This window comes from Phoxinus phoxinus, assembly GCF_949152265.1.
Source record: "Phoxinus phoxinus genome assembly, chromosome: 12".
Taxonomy (NCBI): Eukaryota; Metazoa; Chordata; class Actinopteri; order Cypriniformes; family Leuciscidae; genus Phoxinus; species Phoxinus phoxinus.
This window is the reverse complement of record NC_136887.1, coordinates 35,563,052-35,582,643: the sequence shown is the minus strand read 5'-3', so window position 1 is coordinate 35,582,643 and position 19,592 is coordinate 35,563,052. Positions and strand designations below refer to the sequence as shown.

Genomic DNA, 19,592 nt, shown 5'->3' with positions numbered 1-19,592 from the left:
TCTCAAACACACACAAACACCTGACTAACCCTTGATTATGAGGACATTTTGGGTTTAACTGGACCTCTCACACACACACTCTCAAACACACAAACACCTAACTAACCCTTGATTATGAGGACATTTTGGGTTTAACTGGACCTCTCACATACACACTCTCAAACACACACAAACACCTGACTAACCCTTGATTATGAGGACATTTTGGGTTTAACTGGACCTTTCACACACACACTCAAACACCTGACTAACCCTTGATTATGAGGACATTTTGGGTTTAACTGGACCTCTCACACACACACTCTCAAACACACACAAACACCTAACTAACCCTTGATTAGGAGGACATTTTGGGTTTAACTGGACCTCTCACACACACACTCAAACACCTGACTAACCCTTGATTATGAGGACATTTTGGGTTTAACTGGACCTCTCACACACACACTCAAACACCTGACTAACCCTTGATTATGAGGACATTTTGGGTTTAACTGGACCTCTCACACACACACTCTCAAACACACAAACACCTGACTAACCCTTGATTATGAGGACATTTTGGGTTTAACTGGACCTCTCACACACACACTCAAACACCTGACTAACCCTTGATTATGAGGACATTTTGGGTTTAACTGGACCTCTCACACACGAACACCTAACTAACCCTTGATTATGAGGACATTTTGGATTTAACTGGACCTCTCTCACACACACATACACACTCTCAAACACCCGACTAACCCTTGATTATGAGGACAAACTGGGTTTAAATGGACATCACGATTAACTCCACACATAGCAGGAGTACCTGTATTAGAGTTAACCATACTAAACCAAATCAACTATTCTACGTTAAAGAGTGAATTCACAAATGATTGTGCATCTTTTTGCTGCCACTAAACCTGTAAAAGTAATACGCACACCTAAGGAAATAGTGCTACAATGTGCTGTTGCTATATCAACCAACATATACACGTGGTGCAAAATGAACCTGGTTGGAGAAAAGGATTAAAGATCAGCAAGTTTTACACTTCATAGAAGACTAGTTAAAGGACAATTAGATGAAGAAATGCAACTAGACAGCCAATAAAAACTAACAAAATTAAACTGAAAAGGGCAATTTTTATTTTGCAAATGGTAAAAAAAGGCTCAACAACTGAGGTCTAATAAGGCCATTATTAGAGATGCACCGATTGATCGGCTTGGGACCGGAATTGGCCGATTTTCACGTGATCGGCCATGACCGGCGATCGGCCAGTCAGTCTGACATATACCGATTTTATACCGGTCAAACGCACTCTGGCGCTGCATGATTAACATCGCGCAACATCAGCATCACACGTGCACACGGAACGCACATGTAGAAAACCTCATGAATTACGTCAGTTTCACACCGCAAGCGTGAGAGGCGCGTATTTTTTTCGGCGTGCATGTTAATCAATGAGTGCATCACACCGGGAGCAGGAGCAGAGCGTGAGCGTCAAGCAGGAGCGTCGCGTGAGCAGCAGTGAAGCGCAGAGTCTATTTTTGCTGCGCTGCTCAAACTCAATTAAAGTGAAAGCAGTTTTTTTGAGGTGCAAAATAAATATGATTTCACACAAAAAGTGCCAAAAATGCACTGAATTTGCATGTCTAGTGTGTTTTAACAAGAACTGGAATAGGCTATGTCAGAAAAGAAAATGAAGACTCAAAAATATTTATAGAAAATTCACCCATTTAAACTTGTTTTTATTATTCAGTTTGGGTAGAAGTATATGGTGTTTTATAAAAAAAAACATATAGAAAATAAATGTGTGTGCTGTTAAGTGGTTAGAAAAAATGAAATCGGAATCGGCTAAAATCGGTATCGGCAGGTCAACCTCGTAAAAATCGGAATTGGATTACAATACAAAATTGTGATCGGTACATCTCTAACCATTATGGGACTAAAGTGCATGAGGGAGTGTGCCTCAAAATGACCACAGCAACACACTGGAAATAAAACCAAATTAAATTGCCTTCCAGTAAATGCATGTATTTGTAAATTTCTTTCAAAACAGTGTTTTAATAAAAGTAAATAAAAGGATGTCTTGAACACTCTTCTGGCCCAACAACACTTTAGAGAACAAAACCCCCAGACATTAAAGGTTGTATCAGCGATTTCAGGCCCAAACATAAATGATCACATTCATCTAATCTTTCCTAACAATCCGCTAGCTGCCGCCCCATAAGCATGCCGTCCAAAAACTGCGTCTCTGTAGGCAGCCTAGGCTCTGAGATCTGCACACAAAAACAATGGGTTTCACCAGCCACCAAAACCAAAATAAACAGTGTTCCAACCAATCACCGCAAAATCTCAAACCACAACACCCCCACCTTTTGTGTGCAGATCTCAGAGCCTAGGCTGCCTACAGAGACGCGGTTTTTGGACGGCATACTTATGGGGCGGGCAGCTAGCGGATCGTTAGGAAAAATTAGATGAATGTGATCATTTATATTTGGGCCTTTTTTGGGCCTAAAATCGCTGATACAACCTTTAATGGAAGGCAACACTGATCTCTCGAAGAACTCTAAGATAATTTCTTTTTCAACATCAAACCTCGGTTCCTCACGAAATCCCTTATATTTTGGGCCGTTCTTTCTCTCAGGACAGGGTCCTCAGCAGTCTTGCACTGCTCACACTCTGCCTTTGTTGCAAGGTGTCCCTTTGAAATATGGACTCTGAAATGTTTCATGACAGCATTCACTTCATTTGGGCTCCATGGCCTTTTCACTATTCTCCTCAATTTGGTCTCTGTAAAACAAACAAACAAACAAACAAACAAACATACATATGTATACCTATACACCTATATGTATATACATGAAATAACTTTAATATACCCAAATGTTTAAATACCTCTGGAGTTCTCAGTTTCATCCTGATTCATTTGGCTTTTTCCTGAGGGGTAAAAAGCAACAATTAAAATGTATTCCAGGCCTACAATCTAAACCGTTTCGGACCATGTGAAATATCAGCAGATAAGCACACAGGGAAAACTAGTCTCTGGTCCTGTGTAACACGAAAAGGACCACTTTACACTGAAATGGTTTTTGGTGAACTGAGTAGTATTGGATGAGTTGATCAGAAAGATCAACACCTCCCATATTCTTGTTGTATTCAGTGACAGGGGTTGGGCATGGAATGGATTTCGTGTTCCAGCCTCCATCCTGAGTTCTTACCCTTCTCTGAACTGTGTTGCCAGAGAAGGCCGGGTGAATTGTGGAGCAGACAGAGACTTCCCGAGTGTCCATCCACTTTACGAAAACCAGAGGGCCGTCACGGATCCACCTGATGGTGCCCCTAGGATCCTTTTTGTTCATGGCATTTGTGGTTGTGCGGGGGCATCCTCGTCTGTTGTCCCTGTAGGTGCCACATGCTCCAAAGTTCATGCTGTAGAGATCCATGAATAGCTTTGGACTTGTGTAGAAGTTGTCTACATACACATTGTAGCCACTCCCTAGGAATGATTTGTTCATGAGGGACATAACCGAGTCGTATACCAGTCCTACACCAGAAGCAAACACAGACTTCCCCGTGTATACAGCAAAGTCTAAAGTGTACCCAATGCTGCTGTCTGCCAGCACAAAAAGTTTGAAGCCCCACTTAGTTGGCTTCGCCTTCATATATTGCGTCATGCCAGTGTGAGCCTTTGTTGCCACCATCCTCTCGTCCACTGAAAGGTTCTGCCGTGGGCGATATGCATGCATGTTTGATGTCATCTAAAAGGGGCTTCAGACGAAACAGCCGGTCATAAGCTGGTGTCCCTCTCTTCCGGTCGTTGTGGACATCTTCATCAGGGTCGCTCATGTGGATGTTCCAGGAAATGACCTGATACCTGTCACGTGCCATCACTGAGTGGGGAAACTGTTGGCTGAAAATGGTGTTTGTCCTCCAGTAGTCCCGGATATTTGTCAGTCTCACCAGTGCAAAAAAGAAAGTCAGTCCTAAATATTGGAAAAATTCTTGAACAGTTAATTTTTTTCCAGGAATATATTTTGCCACTGGCAATGTTTTTTTTGCAGCGTTTGTGTTTGTGTTATTACACAAAGTGGTTGCTGCACTGTCACTGACAAAAAGTTTGAAAAGGTCCAATGGTGTGTATATGGATGTGGGGCTGAGCTGATGTCCTGGCTTTATTGTTGGGACGAACCTTTTGGGCACTGGAGGGATGTCTGGCTGACTCTTACTGTTCCATGATGGAGTTGGGGCTGCTGGCTGTGGTGATCTAGATCTCGAACCTTGTGGATTCAGGACTCTGTCGACCCCTCAAGCTGCCGGATCTGGATCTTGACCTTGACCGCGCTCTCCCTCTAGACCGTGACTGCAGCCGTCCATGGCCTATTCTAGAGTGCGGATCGGGCCGAATTTTTCTGTCCGAGCCCGGCCCGCGTCCGACAGAGCAGTAACCGAACCCGACCCGAGCCCGACAGGCATACAGATATTTATGTTCGAGCCCGACCCGAGACCGAAAGTTAAAATTCCGGTTTTTTTATTCTCATACTAATGACACATGTACGTTTGTTTGTGTGGAAAGCCCGCTTTTATTAAGCAACTTAAGGAAGAGATTCAGAAATGTCAATAGATGAGCGTGTCACCGCGCGGAGCAACAAGCGCACGTAACACAGGCGTACATGCACGTGTTTCGTTGTCACGGCCCACGGCTACATAAACAAATTTCCGCACAAAGGAAGACAGATGTTATGGTAATATTTTACATATATTTTAATCACAAAAACGAACGTTTGCATCAAGTGAAAGCATCAGGCACATTGGCTACCTACATAATAACCTGTTTTAAATTTAAAATGTTCAATGCCTTCGCGTTGATGTGACCGAGCCCGACCCGAACCCGAACATCAATTCTAAATATCTGTCCGAACCCGGCCCGGCCCGTCGGGTACCGGCGGGTCCCGTCGGGCTCGGGTCGGGTATCCATCCTCTAGCCTATTCCTGGCAGCTGCTGGGATGCTGCAGCAGAAGTGGGAGGCTGGGATGCTGCAGCAGAAGTGGGAGGCTGGGATGCTGCAGCAGAAGTGGGAGGCTGGGATGCTGCAGCAGTTGTGGAAGGCTGGGATGCTGCAGCAGAAGTGGGAGGCTGGGATGCTGCAGCAGAAGTGGGAGGCTGGGATGCTGCAGCAGAAGTGGGAGGCTGGGATGCTGCAGCAGAAGTGGGAGGCTGGGATGCTGCAGCAGTTGTGGAAGGCTGGGATGCTGCAGCAGAAGTGGGAGGCTGGGATGCTGCAGCAGAAGTGGGAGGCTGGGATGCTGCAGCAGAAGTGGGAGGCTGGGATGCTGCAGCAGAAGTGGGAGGCTGGGATGCTGCAGCAGAAGTGGGAGGCTGGGATGCTGCAGCAGAAGTGGGAGGCTGGGATGCTGCAGCAGAAGTGGGAGGCTGGGATGCTGCAGCAGAAGTGGAAGGCTGGGATGCTGCAGCAGAAGTGGAAGGCTGGGATGCTGCAGCAGAAGTGGAAGGCTGGGATGCTGCAGCAGAAGTGGAAGGCTGGGATGCTGCAGCAGAAGTGGAAGGCTGGGATGCTGCAGCAGAAGTGGGAGGCTGGGATGCTGCAGCAGAAGTGGAAGGCTGGGATGCTGCAGCAGAAGTGGGAGGCTGGGATGCTGCAGCAGAAGTGGAAGGCTGGGATGCTGCAGCAGTTGTGGAAGGCTGGGATGCTGCAGCAGTTGTGGAAGGCTGGGATGCTGCAGCAGAAGTGGGAGGCTGGGATGCTGCAGCAGAAGTGGGAGGCTGGGATGCTGCAGCAGAAGTGGAAGGCTGGGATGCTGCAGCAGAAGTGGGAGGCTGGGATGCTGCAGCAGAAGTGGGAGGCTGGGATGCTGCAGCAGAAGTGGAAGGCTGGGATGCTGCAGCAGAAGTGGGAGGCTGGGATGCTGCAGCAGAAGTGGAAGGCTGGGATGCTGCAGCAGAAGTGGGAGGCTGGGATGCTGCAGCAGAAGTGGAAGGCTGGGATGCTGCAGCAGTTGTGGAAGGCTGGGATGCTGCAGCAGAAGTGGAAGGCTGGGATGCTGCAGCAGAAGTGGAAGGCTGGGATGCTGCAGCAGAAGTGGGAGGCTGGGATGCTGCAGCAGAAGTGGAAGGCTGGGATGCTGCAGCAGAAGTGGAAGGCTGGGATGCTGCAGCAGAAGTGGAAGGCTGGGATGCTGCAGCAGAAGTGGAAGGCTGGGATGCTGCAGCAGAAGTGGGAGGCTGGGATGCTGCAGCAGAAGTGGAAGGCTGGGATGCTGCAGCAGAAGTGGGAGGACCCTCCTCAGCGGAAGAATGGGAGCTTTCCTGTCTGGCTCGGGTGGGTGGGCTGGTGTCTTCATTATCATGACTGTAAAACAAATAAAGCAAAATATTAGATCATACATATCAGATCAATTAGTGTTTTTGTATGCGATTTCTCACATAAGATAACAATGGCTGAGATTGCTACTGTACCCCCCAACCCACCACAGCTATAATATGAGCACTCTCTCCCCAGCCAAAAGGTGTGACCAACCCCCCACTACAACATCCTTGAGACATTCTCTCCACAGCTAAAAGGTGTGACCAACCCCCCACTATCCTTTGTTTGTATCTCTAGGTAAACTCAGACAAACAATGGCTGAGACAAAGTGTAATCCACAACTCTTACTACTCTGTAACAAACATAGAAAACGAAATACTACTTTTACAGAACTTATTATTACATATTTAGAAATTTTATTTTATTATTTTATTTTATTAGTTTTTTTTTTTAATATACTTTTACAGTAAATAAATAAATGGAACTTACTCTTCAGCAGGGTCTAGACCATCCTGGTAATCTAGTTCCTCATGAGTCAAAAAGCTCTCTTCTCCAGAAAATCCATCATCCTCCATGGCATCAAAAAAGGCCAGCGCTTGATTTAGATCCATGTTTCTCAATCTCTGACGATCCATTATTCTCTGTATATTCTTCAAAACTCGCGTCTTTCTGTGCGTCTCTCTCTCTCTCCCCTCGAAACCACTGTGCCGTGCGTCTCTCTCTCCACAATATCAGCCTTGGTTCATGCGTAATGACGCACACCAACGTGGACGACGGATCAGCCTGTCATTGGTCAACAACCTCACGCAAAGAATCACGTGATATCCAAAATGGCAGCTAGCAAAAATGACAGAAAATGTATAAATTATGGACATCAAGTGGATAAAACTTGGATATAAGCGTTTGGATTTATTGCTGAAACACTCTGAAAGGACGCACAAGTTCCAGGCTGGATAGAAAAACTTCTGTAAAGGCTAGAAAGACACCAAAGACACCCCCGTGACGGCTAGCTCGTTAGCTTTCTGCTGCAAAAAACGGTAAGAAAATCAATCAAATAATATAAATATTTATCGGAGGAGTCGTGTGGCGTCGTGGACGATGCCGTCGGGCTCAAAGGGTTAATGCAAATGGGTGGAGTGTCTGTTCCGGATGCCTCCTGGACGCCTTCCCGGGAAGGTGTTCCGGGCGCGTCCCACCGGGAGGAGACCCCGGGGAAGACCTAGGACAAGCTGGAGAGACTGTCTCCCGGCTGGCCTAGGAACGCCACGGTGTCCCCCCGGAAGAGCTAGAGGAAGTGGCTAGGGAGAGGGAAGTCTGGGCATCTCTGCTTAGACTGCTGCCCCCGCGACCCGGCCCCGGATAAGCGGAAGAAGATGGATGGATGGATTTGTTTTAGACAAATATGCTTGCACTCTGTCACCAACTAGATATATTTAAATTAATGTAGGCCACTTTTCACTGGTAACAAAAGACATTTAGCATTATCAGGACCCACAAATATTCCCCCACTGCATTATATATATATATATAGTAGTTTAATGTAGTATTGACACTAAAACTCGGTAAACTTGATTGTTTCCCCTCAAACAGTAATTTTTATTTTGGGTGTCCTATACACAATACATATTGTCACTATCCACAATATATATTGTTGCATTTTTGTATTGCGATACATTGCTTAATTGACAGCCAATCGGAATCAATTCTGCTATAACATGCTTCAATATATAAGCGGCAGTCAAAGATGCGATCACAATAAACAGAACGTTACCGTCTGCTGGTTGGACCCTAACACAGTTATGGTTAGTGTGAATGGGCCTTAACAGTTTACATCTCTGTGACTGAAAGTCACAAAGCATATCCAGATTGAAAAGTGTGCATATTGGGTCTACAGCTTATCCACAATAAAGAAGCAGCCGACACATACCCAAAGCAACATCTTTTCCTCAAACCCTATCCCTGACATGACGGTCCTCGTAGTGGAGAACTGTCCTTACATTTCAGGTCAGTGTCATGCCCATCCCCCAACGCACGAGTTATGAAAATGAATGAACCGAGCAAGGTACATTTTACTCGAATTTGAGACGTCACAACAGGGTCTTTAAGACGACAGTCCACGTCAACCAGTCTAGTATGGTGCCCAACCATCCTACACTTAACATTGCCTGTGTCAAAGAGAAGAAAACAATGAAGGAACATGCGCTCACTTACTTTCTGTTTCACTGATGAAGAAGGATTCACAATGCATTCAGTCACAGCCACTGATGTCTCGTCACACAATTCCTGTAATTATGAGAAAGACAGGTACAACACTGAGGCAAGGATGTTTGCCAATTGGTCACCGCAACTAATTCTAGTATCAACCAAAGTCTAAATATCTAGTGTCCCTTTCATTGCTCCGTCGTGCACAAAGCAGACATGCAGAATTTTTAAAAATAATCTGCATCATATAAAAAACTAACATTCATGAAATACAGAACATGGTTGACTTTCAGTGATAAATTCTTTAAGAGACTCACCCTTAAACGCCAAGGCCAAGAGGAATCCCCATAGTTGTATGTGACTTCCTCATCTGGAAAGATATGTCTTATACTAAACAGACACAGGTGTGGCCTTCCGTCAACAATGATTGTCTTGACTTTGCAATTTGGATCATTCACCAGTCGTCCAAGTGAATGTCCACCGTACTCTTTTGTTGCATCTATGCTGTGATAAAAATAGTGCAGTAAGAAACTTAAAACATAGACACACACTGAAACATACGGTTCTAACTGAACATTTGGGTTAGGCTAACCTTGGCCTATTTAACCTATATTCAAATACACATTGTGAAAGTTAACTTGACTTCCTAAGAATTTAATAGGTCAGATGATCCACTTAAGGTAAAAAAATAATACCCCAGTTGAAAAATAACCATGTTATTGATTATTTATCACTAACTAATAAGTTCCTCATGTTATGAGAACCATAGCAAATCTGCTATTGTAATAGTGCTGCACGATTAATCTTATCGCAATCGTAATCGCGATGTCAAGCCTGTGCAATTATATGACGCAAAATGCTGAGATTTTATGTAAAATAAACAATGGGCTGGTACGCAATTAACGCAGCATCTGTTATTTTTTGTCATCCTTTGGCTAGTGTTACATGATAATGCTCTCATGCGATTGCTTAAAACCATTCATGCGAGACAAGTCAAAAGAGAGCGCGCTGAATAGGGATGGGCATCGTTAAGAAATTATCGATATCGATGCCATTGTCAAGTCTGCTTATCGATGCGATTCCTTATCGATTCCCATATCGATTCCTGTACTATTTGCTGAACACTTACAGGGTGGCTTTGAGAGTTGTTGGCTTTGAATGTCTCATTTAAAGTGGTTTTAGAGAATGAAAACCAAGTGTGGAATATCAATACAGAAGTTGAATGCTTTGAAATTTCTAAAAAAAAAGTAAACATTTCTAAAACAATGATTCTGATCTTAATTCAATATCGATTCCTTTGGATAAATATTCGGTACAGTAGATGCGTTAATATGTTAATTTTTCTCCTCCCAAAATTGTCACAGTGTCTGGTGGTTCCCTGGGTTTAACATTAGAGGTCTCAGTTTTCACGGTGTCTAGGCATTTTCACTACACTTCCCATAATCCTGTCTGTCACTGATTGTTCATTTCCTTCAGCTGTCTCATCACCTTGTTTGCACTTGTGTGTATATATACCCTGTCTGTTTCAGTGTTTGTCACGGAGTCCTTGTATAATGTCCCCACACTTCCGTTGTGCTTTGAGCCTGTTTCCCTGTCGTTTGTTTATTTTTATGTTTGGATTGCTTACATGGTATTTGACCCCTGCCTGGACTGATCGTGAGTACGGATTACCCAATAAATATCATTGCGCTTGGATCTCTAATTCCCTGTGTGTGCGTGTCGTGACAAAAATAATCTCACCTAATGCAGAGCCCTGTCAGCTGGTATTATTATTATTAAAGGTTAAAAATAGCATCTCAAATTATAATAAAATGTGTTTTTTTATGACAACCTTATAATATATTAATGATATAGGTAAAAATATAATAAATATGTAATATATTATATTTAGCAAAATACTCCTCTCAACAGACAATTTTTTAAGTCTACCTACGTGCTGTGATTATTTAATGGCTTTCCGGTGAACGTAACATTACGTGACTGAGCTGTTTAGTGTTTATGGACCTCTTTCTGAGGTTGAATAACACTTGATCGATTTTATTACATTTCGGTAAGTTGAACTGTATCTTTCAAATAACTTATTGATCATTCGAACTTAAGTTAATTTAGGCTACTATTAACTTAGTAGTAGCCTAACAGATGATCGGCTCACGTGCCGCTTGAACTGAAATCTGTCACGTCAATTTACAAGCACCAAAACGGTGTTTATTGTTTGAATTTTGTAATTAAATTGACAGAATCTGAGAGCTGAGAATTAGTTTCTCTAGTATAGTGTCAATAGTACCGTACGTTTCTCTGTCGGTGCTTTCTCTGCGTGAGAAAATGGATGTGTGGCGTGAGAGCGTGTGGAAAGTGACAACTGCGGGAGTCTCACGGTGAATTCGTGAGAGTTGGCAGCCCTGCGTCCAGATTAAGTTTGTAAATGTTTTTGGAGGGTGTGCTTGTGCAGCCAAGAGTTCATTTGCTTTGTTGTTTTTGTATCTCTATGGCAAACGCGCTGAGCGCGTTCGGAACTACGGGAGCCCAGACCGAGCGTCGGCGGATGTTAAAGAGAAAACCGATTTTCATTCAAACATATCGACGTACACTACACATTCGAGTTAATCAATAAAATATATTTATCTCCCAGCCTAATGGAAAGGAACATTCGGAATCGTTAGTGGAATCGTTAACGTGTGGACGTGTACGATTCCGATGGATCGGAACTAGGGATGCAAACTATTAATCGACGATCGATTAATTGTCGATAATACATTAATTGATCAAACTTATCGATCATCGATTAAGCAGGTTCATGCGCGTGCGTGCTGCTCAACCGCGAAACACAAGCGAGCGCGTCGGAGTTATGTTTGGGACTATTTTACACCATCATGACTAAGTTTTCGTGTGCATTCGCAGCCTTTTGTTTTGTGCAAATGTAAGTTGTAATAGTTTATTATGTGTACGCTTATCTATATCTGATTTATCTCATATTGGATGCATTTGGTTAAGAATTGTTGAAGCGTGATCTTTAGCGCGCGCAGCTCAAACGGCAATGCACGGCTAATAATGACTATTGGGACTGTCATATTACATAACATTATAAAGAGAACAATAGTGTAATAAAACATTGTGAAGTATTTGGGTTTAGTTGCCGTGTCACGTTGTTCCAGGAAGAGCGTGTCCACAACATGAGTCATTCTGAATGGCACGTAACTCAAGTTCACTTGTGCATTCACGTCATTTTGTGCAGATATAATTTGTAATATAATGTTTATTTTGTATATATCGGACTAATCTCATATAGGTTGCGCTTCTTTGAGTTAAATAACGCGCTGGCAAAGTGCTCAACGGTTATTCATTCAGCGCGCGCCGCTCAAGCAGCATTAATGCACAACTAATAATAACGATGATTAATTTGGGACTGTCATATTACATAACATCAGAACACTATTTTATTAAATCGTTGTGAATTCATTGGGTTTAGTTGCCGTTTTCAGTGCGTTTCAGTGCACGTCTAACGTAACACACTGCAAGCACGCATCTGAGGCGGCGTTGGTGAGTGACACGTTGTATTATTAGTCGTTATATTTGATTATTAAATAATTAATTTAATTTAATTATCATTCACATCGAAACATTTTACAATCCTACTAGCCCTTTATTTGGATTAAAAGCCATTCTCATTCATTTGGTGAGTAACATAGCGTGTTTAACAAACCCTGTCATGCTGTTGGCCATATGCACTGCAGCAGACGCATAACTGATCGTTAATTTAAATTACGATCGATCATGGGAATTTGTGAAAATTGACATCCCTTCAGTTCTATATTTGAAGTTTCCAGGTCTAGTAATCTTACTGTTACCTTTCTCAGACCAAGCATCAATAAGTGCTGCTAATGTTTCAAGTTTTTCAAGTAGTTCATATAGATTTTTATTTAACATTTATTTTATGTTGCTTAATGTTTGCAACAGGTGAGCCAGTGCACAATTATTTTTTATGTATTTTAATTTTCTGTGCATAATTTATTTTGTTAAACTACATAAATGCCATTCTGTACCGTATCCCAACTGTTACAATAAAACATAATTTGAGCAACATAACATGCATTTTTGTTCAGTATATAAGCAATATTTAGCTTTTTATGTTAAAGACACTGTTGATACCGTGAGAAATGTACATTCTCAGGAAAATAGCCGCTTATCAGTTAATCGTTAATCGATCGATAATGTCAATCAACTAATGATTAATGAATTAATCGATAATTTGCATCCCTAATCGGAACGTTTGGAACCGATTTCCAAGCCTAGCGCTGAATGTCCGACTGTGACTCATAGAAAGACACGCGCCAGAAATAGTTCTCTTTCGCGCTTGAACGAACAATAACACACAATTATGCCAAAATGTCATTTGTCGAGTATCTTCATAACATAAGAGCAGTCTTATGATGGAGGTATAGAGTTGTGAGAGAATGAGGCGCATGTGAGATCCGCGTCTCTGTCAGCAGCGGCTGCTCTTAAAGGGCCAGCAGCCAAAGCTTTCTGTCAGTAAAGTTAATCAAAGAACAAAGGGGACAGAGAAAATTACTCACTGCTCTTGACTAAAGAACTTATGTAGCTTTAATAAGGATTAGTCTATTTATTATGTTTGATAACTTTATAAAATTTCTGTATACCTGAAAGACAGGAAGGGCACAGGTAAATATGACATTTATTATGGGTTTATGTGAGGATTATTTGAAGTTCACTTAAATTAAAAGCTGTTATATTTAATGAAGTCTAATAAATGTTTTTTTATTTTTTATTATAGCTTTCAATTGAAATGATGGAATCACTGTAATGTTGGATGGCTATAATTAATGTTTTTAATGGGGGTGGATTAATTTATATCCAGACATCAATGGCTTCGATGTTATCAATCATTTAGTTGTTGTTGCTAGTTTGAGTTGAGAAATACACATTTCAGAATTATCACTAATCTGTGTATTTTGCTTTAGATCCAAGCAAGTAGACTCATGAAACCATTTGTTTATTATATCACAATTGCATATTCCAATTGCAATATTGACCTCAATCGCAATCATAACTGTTTTTATTAGAATGACATGCAACTAGTTTGCTCTGAATATGAACCAAAAATAAATAAATAAACCAAAAAAGAAACAGCCAGCTTACCAATAACGTGTTCCATTCCATGTGAAGTCAAACAAGTAGTTGCCTTGAACATCTTTAACATGTTTACTTTGAGAGAGAATCTCACGGTATTCAACAACAAAGGTGGATGGTTCAATGTGCTCAAGTGCAAACACACCTCTCCCTAAAAGAGCAAAATAATATATAATAATACAAATAAAACATGAATCCAAGTGCACCTATATGTTACACAGCTAACCAACCTATCCTTTTAAAGAGTTAAATCCTGTAAAACTGTGTAATGTAATATGAGGTGCAAGAAAGAAAAAAAAATCAAGCATTGGTTTTCACTGTGATATAGTCTACTAGTTGAATTTGGTTGTAACCAAATTAGGTACAACAAATAAAATAAAATAGAAATAAATACTTAACTATGTATACAGAGAATAATGTAAACATTATTCTCTGTATACATAGTTAAGTATTTATTTTAAAATAATAATAATAAAAAAATTGTTTAAAGTTTTTTTTTTTTCCATCTCTTAACCTTTATGAAAATGAGCGGCTTACCCAAGGGTAAAATGTGTGAATGTGAAAGATCATGTCCAGACTGCCAGCAATAGGCCTACTTTTCATTCTTACAAGTGCATGCCTACTTTATGATTTGATTTGCCTGCAGTCTGAACATAGTCAAATTGCCTTGTGGTGCACAATTTACCTTTGAATGTGTTGATTTGTCGTCCCTCAATGAAGGCTTTGTCTTTGCCCGACAATATGTGTTCTTTTGCATCCTGCTCGGGTTTTATTATCTTCTTTCTTAACATGTTGACTGAAAACATTCCAGACAACATAATTAGTATGTGTATATATATATATTACATAGATAGATAGATGCTTTATATACAGTACATTATTGTCAGACTGTAGTCTATATCAATAAATACAACATTTTACACATAAATAGTTGATAAGTGAGGTTTTGAGACTTGCTACTTTTGATAAGAAACAGTCTCCGATTTCAAATTCAGTCCATTTTAATACCATTTTATCACTCTTTAATGCCTCAGATCAAACGAAGCTAAACTCGTTAACTTACTTAGAAAAATTAACTATAGAGAGAAAGTTTTAGAAAATGTTACATGTATTACACCTGATTTACATTCAAATAATAAATGTAAAAACAAATTGGAAATAGAATCGAAAGAATGTGAATTAAAATTGAATCATAAAATGTCTGCTAATATCCAGCCCTAAAATGAATAAACTAAATATTTTTTCAAGTCATTCTAATGACAGTAACATTAAATTAATGAAAGTATACTTTTACATTAGTTTCGTTTCTGTTTATTTAATAAATTTCTGTATCTTACTGTATTAAACTGTAAATTCATCCACTCAACTTTACCAGTCATCATGATGACATGACAACATAGATTTGATTTATTTCAAAATGTAAATTAATTCTCTCAAGCATCCATGGAGATGTATCTTTCATCAACTAATACTAATACTTGTATGTGTCTATGAACAACAAGAGAATTTCGTTTAAGTACCAAACAAAACAAAAAACGTGAATAGCATGTGCAAGTTGTTTGGATACGCCATTTTAACTGCTTATGGACTTATATTAGCCCGATAAATGGCCACGTTTAAAGTAATGTAACTAACGTTATTCAAAACTGTCAGACTCATGACACTTAACTCCACAAAGGTAGAATATATAAATAAACGCACTTACCTTCCTCGTGATAAAGTGAAAATCTCCCACTATAGCTCGTCAACTTCGCTCGAATTCTGCTAATTAATCTTTCATGATGATGATTAACCTTCTGATTAATCCATAGACAGTGGATTAATCACACCGTCACACGTCTGCGATAGAAGATCAGAGGCGCAGGCGCGCTGACTTTGACGGATGTGAAATGCAGCCAATCACTGACGAGGATTCCAGCAGCCAATCACTGACGAGGATTCCAGCGTTCCACCAATGAATCGCGCTTGGGCGTGGTCTGGGTGTATTAGCGTCGAATTTCACATAGACAATCACTGACGAGGATTCCAGCGTTCCACCAATGAATCGCGCTTGGGCGTGGTCTGGGTGTATGAAATGTGTATGATACTGCAGTAGCGTCGACTTTCACATAGAGGGAGATTATACACTCTGAGCATACACTGGCACACACTGAAAACGGGTACAACGGATTTATAAGGACATATTGAGAAAAAGCGGGAGGTGGTTAGGCGCAGCCTGATAAGCCTTTCTACACTGCTCGACTTATGAGGACATTAGTGCTGTCCTCGTAGTTACGGTATGTCCTCATAGAGTCGGTATGTATCCATGGTTTTTGTCCTCATAATCCAGTCGCACCAACGCACACACACACACACACACACACACACACACACTCTCTCTCCGTGTGGAAGTGAACAATGCCTCATTCTCCATCCTGACCTGCGGTTTGGCAGAAGCGACGCTCCGATTACAACCACACTCTCTAATCAACACCAGCGGAGAGAGAACCTCAGGAGTGTGTGTGTGTGTGTGTGAGAGAGAGAGAGAGAGAGAGAGAGAGAGAGAGAGAGAGAGAGAGAGAGAGTGTGTGTGTGTGTGTGTGTGTGTGTGTGTGTGTGTGTGAGTGTGTGTGTGTGTGTGTGTGTGTGTGTGTGTGTGTGTGAGTGTGTGTGTGTGTGTGTGTGTGTGTGTGTGTTGACAATGTGTTATTTTGGCGTGCAATTTCAGTTTTGTGTAATGTGATCATCGTGGATTATTATGTGTAAAATAGCAAAAATATCATTAATTCATTCATTCATGAATAACAGAGATTTAAACCTAATTCACTTCAATAAAGATAACTACACATGCTATTGTTGTCATGAGCATCGAGGTGTGGGGGTGTATGGCAAGCCGTTTTAGCTTTTATTCATTTCCAGGATATGAATTCTTGATATCAAAATTGCAATTGTTGATATCTGTAATTATATTTTCACTAGTGAAATGTCACCATAGGCTGCCATTCAAAATCAATTGTTGATATCAAGAATTGAATTGCTACTAGTAAAATTTTTCATTTTTGATATCTGAAAATGTATTTATGATATCAATAATATTTCAGATATCTAAAATGGCTTTCTTACTAGTAACAATCACATTCATGATATCAGAAATTAACATTGTCACGAGTGAAAATGGAATTATTGACATCAAAAATGAACATTGTTACTAGTAGCAATTCAATTGTTGATATCAAGAATAGACATCTCAACTAGTGACAACTGAATTCTTGATATCAAAAATAAAGGTTTTTAGTAAGAAATCAATTCTTGATATCAACAATTGATTTTGAATGGCAGCCTATGGTGACATTTCACTAGTGAAAATACAATTACAGATATCAACAATGTAATTCTTGATATCTAGAATTAACATTTTAAGTAGTAAAAATGTAATTGTTGATATCAAGAATTAGCATTGTTACTAGTGGAAATCTAATTCCTGATATCAATAACTATAATTTTAACGAGTGAAAATGTAATTGTTGATATCAAGAATTCATATCCTGGAAATGAATAAAAGCTAAAACGGCTTTCACTACACGTCATCAATCTGGAAGTCGGCCATTTTGGAGGGTCTGAACGTAAACAGTGCCACTGAACAAAGGTGATGTTACTCCTGCTGTGGCTGGGTTGCGTGACTCGATGTCTTAGGCCTGACTGACCGGAGGAATTATGGTATTCTCCTGTAGCCCGACGAGCAATGTAACCGTTGTTAGTTTGAACTCAAAGACAACCTATAGACTATCTGTGGGGGGCTTGACCTATCAAATCGTCTCGATAAAGTATAATGGGGAAAATTGTCTAGTGATTTATCTATAGTGCTTGCATAGCCTAAAGCAAGTAGTGCAGACACTTGTAGCTGTGATGTACACACACACACACACACACACACACACACACACACACACACACACACACACACACACACACACACACACACACACACACACACACACACACACACACACACATCTTTCATTATAGTCTACTGTAGTGTTTTTTTATATTGTTTTGTTATATTTGTCTTTCACACCAGCTCTTATTAAAATGAATGTGAATGTTAAAGACCGGAGAGTTTTATAGACGAGCAAACAGCAGACACACTCCCTCTGATAGTGAGCGTAATATGATCTAATAATGATCTATTTTTTAGCTGGCGAGCTTTAAATATATTGGATTTGAGATTATAATAAAACAAGATTAATGAGTGTGTTATTTGGCAGAATAATATTTCTCAGTTACATAATTACAGAAACCGCACTGAAGGAATGTGCAGAACGTGAAGTCGTGTGTGTGTGTGTGTCTGTCTGTGACTCTTCACTTTAATGTGTTGAATGTGTTTTAATGCGTTTGATGTTCCGCGTGAAACACACACTTGGTCTTCAGTAAATGTCCAGATTTGTGGTGAAGATTTTCTTGAACAGCCAAATTATCTTCCCTCTTCTTTCAAGTTCTTCTTTACTCAGATTTCAATATTCAAATGCTGGAATGATTTAAAAGCAAGTTATTTTATTATACATCGTTCATGGAATGTTTCAGTTGGACGTTCATGTAACAGTTTTTACAGTTTTTAAAACTTTGCACACAAATCCAAGAACACACACACTGCAGAATGCCTCGCATCTCTTGCAAAATGAAACTCTGCATTCAAAATGCATATCTCAAAAGCAAACATTTGTCTTATGTTGCAAACACCTTTGCCATAATATAATATTTTTGGATATATCAGATATCCACACAGTTATTCATAACCTAAAGCTCATCTTTCACGTACATTTCTGTACAAGATTGAAAGTAACTGGAGATGTTGAGAAATTCACGGTAAACACGAAAGCAAGATTGAAACTTTTTTTTTTTTTTACTGTAAGCATTTGTGGTTATGAATACAGAATTACACAGTCCGAAAAACCTATAACTCGACCTTTGACCTTTTATAGGCCTATTCTAAAGCCATGATTGGCTGGTGTTCAGTAAAGCAATGAGTGTTAGTGTGTGTGTGTGTGTGTGTGTGTGTGTGTGTGTGTGTGTGTGTGTGTGTGTGTGTGTGTGTGTGTGTGTGTGTGTGTGTGTGTGTGAGTGAGAGGAGTGTGTGTGATAAGTTGTGTTTGAAAAAGGAAATCAAGAGACTTCCTGTTAGATTTCTGTGTTGCATAGAGAACTGTGTGTTGTGGTTTGCACAAAATGTCGAAGGCCAAGAGTGTGTATGGTTTTGCAGATTTGGTGTGTGTTTCTGGTGTTTGAGTGACAGGTTTCAGAAATTGTGTGACAATAAGGATTTTGTGTGTAAGCAGTTTAAAAAAACTGTAACGTACTTGTTTCGGAATGTTCAGTGAAAATTTCAAAACGTTCTCATAATGTGTGAAGAATGTTACATTTGAATTTAGAATTTTCACTGAACATTCCGAAACAAGTAACATTCTGAAAAATGATGAAATGGAATGTACACATAGCCAAGAAAAAAACAGTTTAAAGCAGGTTTATAAATTAATTTAACAGATTAACTTTTTTGTTTTTTTGTTTTTCTTCTGTCAGTAGTTCAGTGTCTGTTCTCAGCTCAGCACAACAGCAGGTTTTAGAGAGCGTGTGTGTGTGTGTGTGTGTGTGTGTGTGTGTGTGTGTGTGTGTGTGTATGTGTGTGTGTGTGTGTGTGGAAGTGTGAGTTTTTTAGAGAGCGTGTGTGTGTGTGTGTGTGTGTGTGTGAGAGAGAGAGAGAGAGAGTGTGTGTGTGGAAGTGTGAGTGTTTTAAAGAGCGTGTGTGTGTGTGTGTGTGTGTGTGTGTGAGAGAGAGAGAGAGTGTGTGGAAGTGTGAGTTTTTTAGAGAGCGTGTGTGTGTGTGTGTGTGAGAGAGAGATTGTGTATAGAAGTGTGAGTTTTTTAGAGAGTGTGCACTCAGGGACTGTGTGTGTGTGTGT

At 40.5% G+C, this 19,592-nt stretch overlaps 1 protein-coding gene across 2 annotated transcripts; it reads right to left on the bottom strand.

The window, feature by feature from the left end:
* Positions 1 to 2,006: 2,006 nt before the first annotated feature.
* LOC307007994 (histone-lysine N-methyltransferase set-1-like) lies at positions 2,007 to 16,025 on the bottom strand. 2 transcript variants are annotated; one of them, XM_079630550.1, is made up of 6 exons: positions 14,345 to 15,700; positions 13,669 to 13,810; positions 8,832 to 9,018; positions 8,524 to 8,595; positions 2,885 to 2,926; positions 2,007 to 2,779 (listed from the first exon to the last, which is right to left on the bottom strand). In XM_079630550.1, exons 1-5 carry the CDS (start codon positions 14,475 to 14,477, stop codon positions 2,912 to 2,914), a joined length of 549 nt encoding a protein of 182 aa, XP_079486676.1. In that variant the 5' UTR covers positions 14,478 to 15,700; the 3' UTR covers positions 2,007 to 2,779; positions 2,885 to 2,911. The 2 variants fall into 2 exon arrangements, with proteins under 2 accessions (XP_079486676.1, XP_079486675.1); XM_079630549.1 differs by lacking the exons at positions 2,007 to 2,779; positions 2,885 to 2,926 and adding an exon at positions 6,764 to 7,149 and having other exon boundaries at positions 14,345 to 16,025.
* Between the last annotated feature and the right edge of the window lie 3,567 nt (positions 16,026 to 19,592).

What these genes read in the sequence shown, in the direction of transcription:
- LOC307007994 (XM_079630549.1), bottom strand. Translation starts at nt 14,477, where the DNA reads ATGTTGTCTGGAATGTTTTCAGTCAACATGTTAAGAAAGAAGATAATA. An exon ending in TGGAATGGAACACGTTATTG is followed by an intron (nt 9,019 to 13,668) that starts GTAAGCTGGCTG and finishes TTTTTATCACAG; the next exon opens with CATAGATGCAACAAAAGAGT. An exon ending in CTTGGCCTTGGCGTTTAAGG is followed by an intron (nt 8,596 to 8,831) that starts GTGAGTCTCTTA and finishes TCATAATTACAG; the next exon opens with GAATTGTGTGACGAGACATC.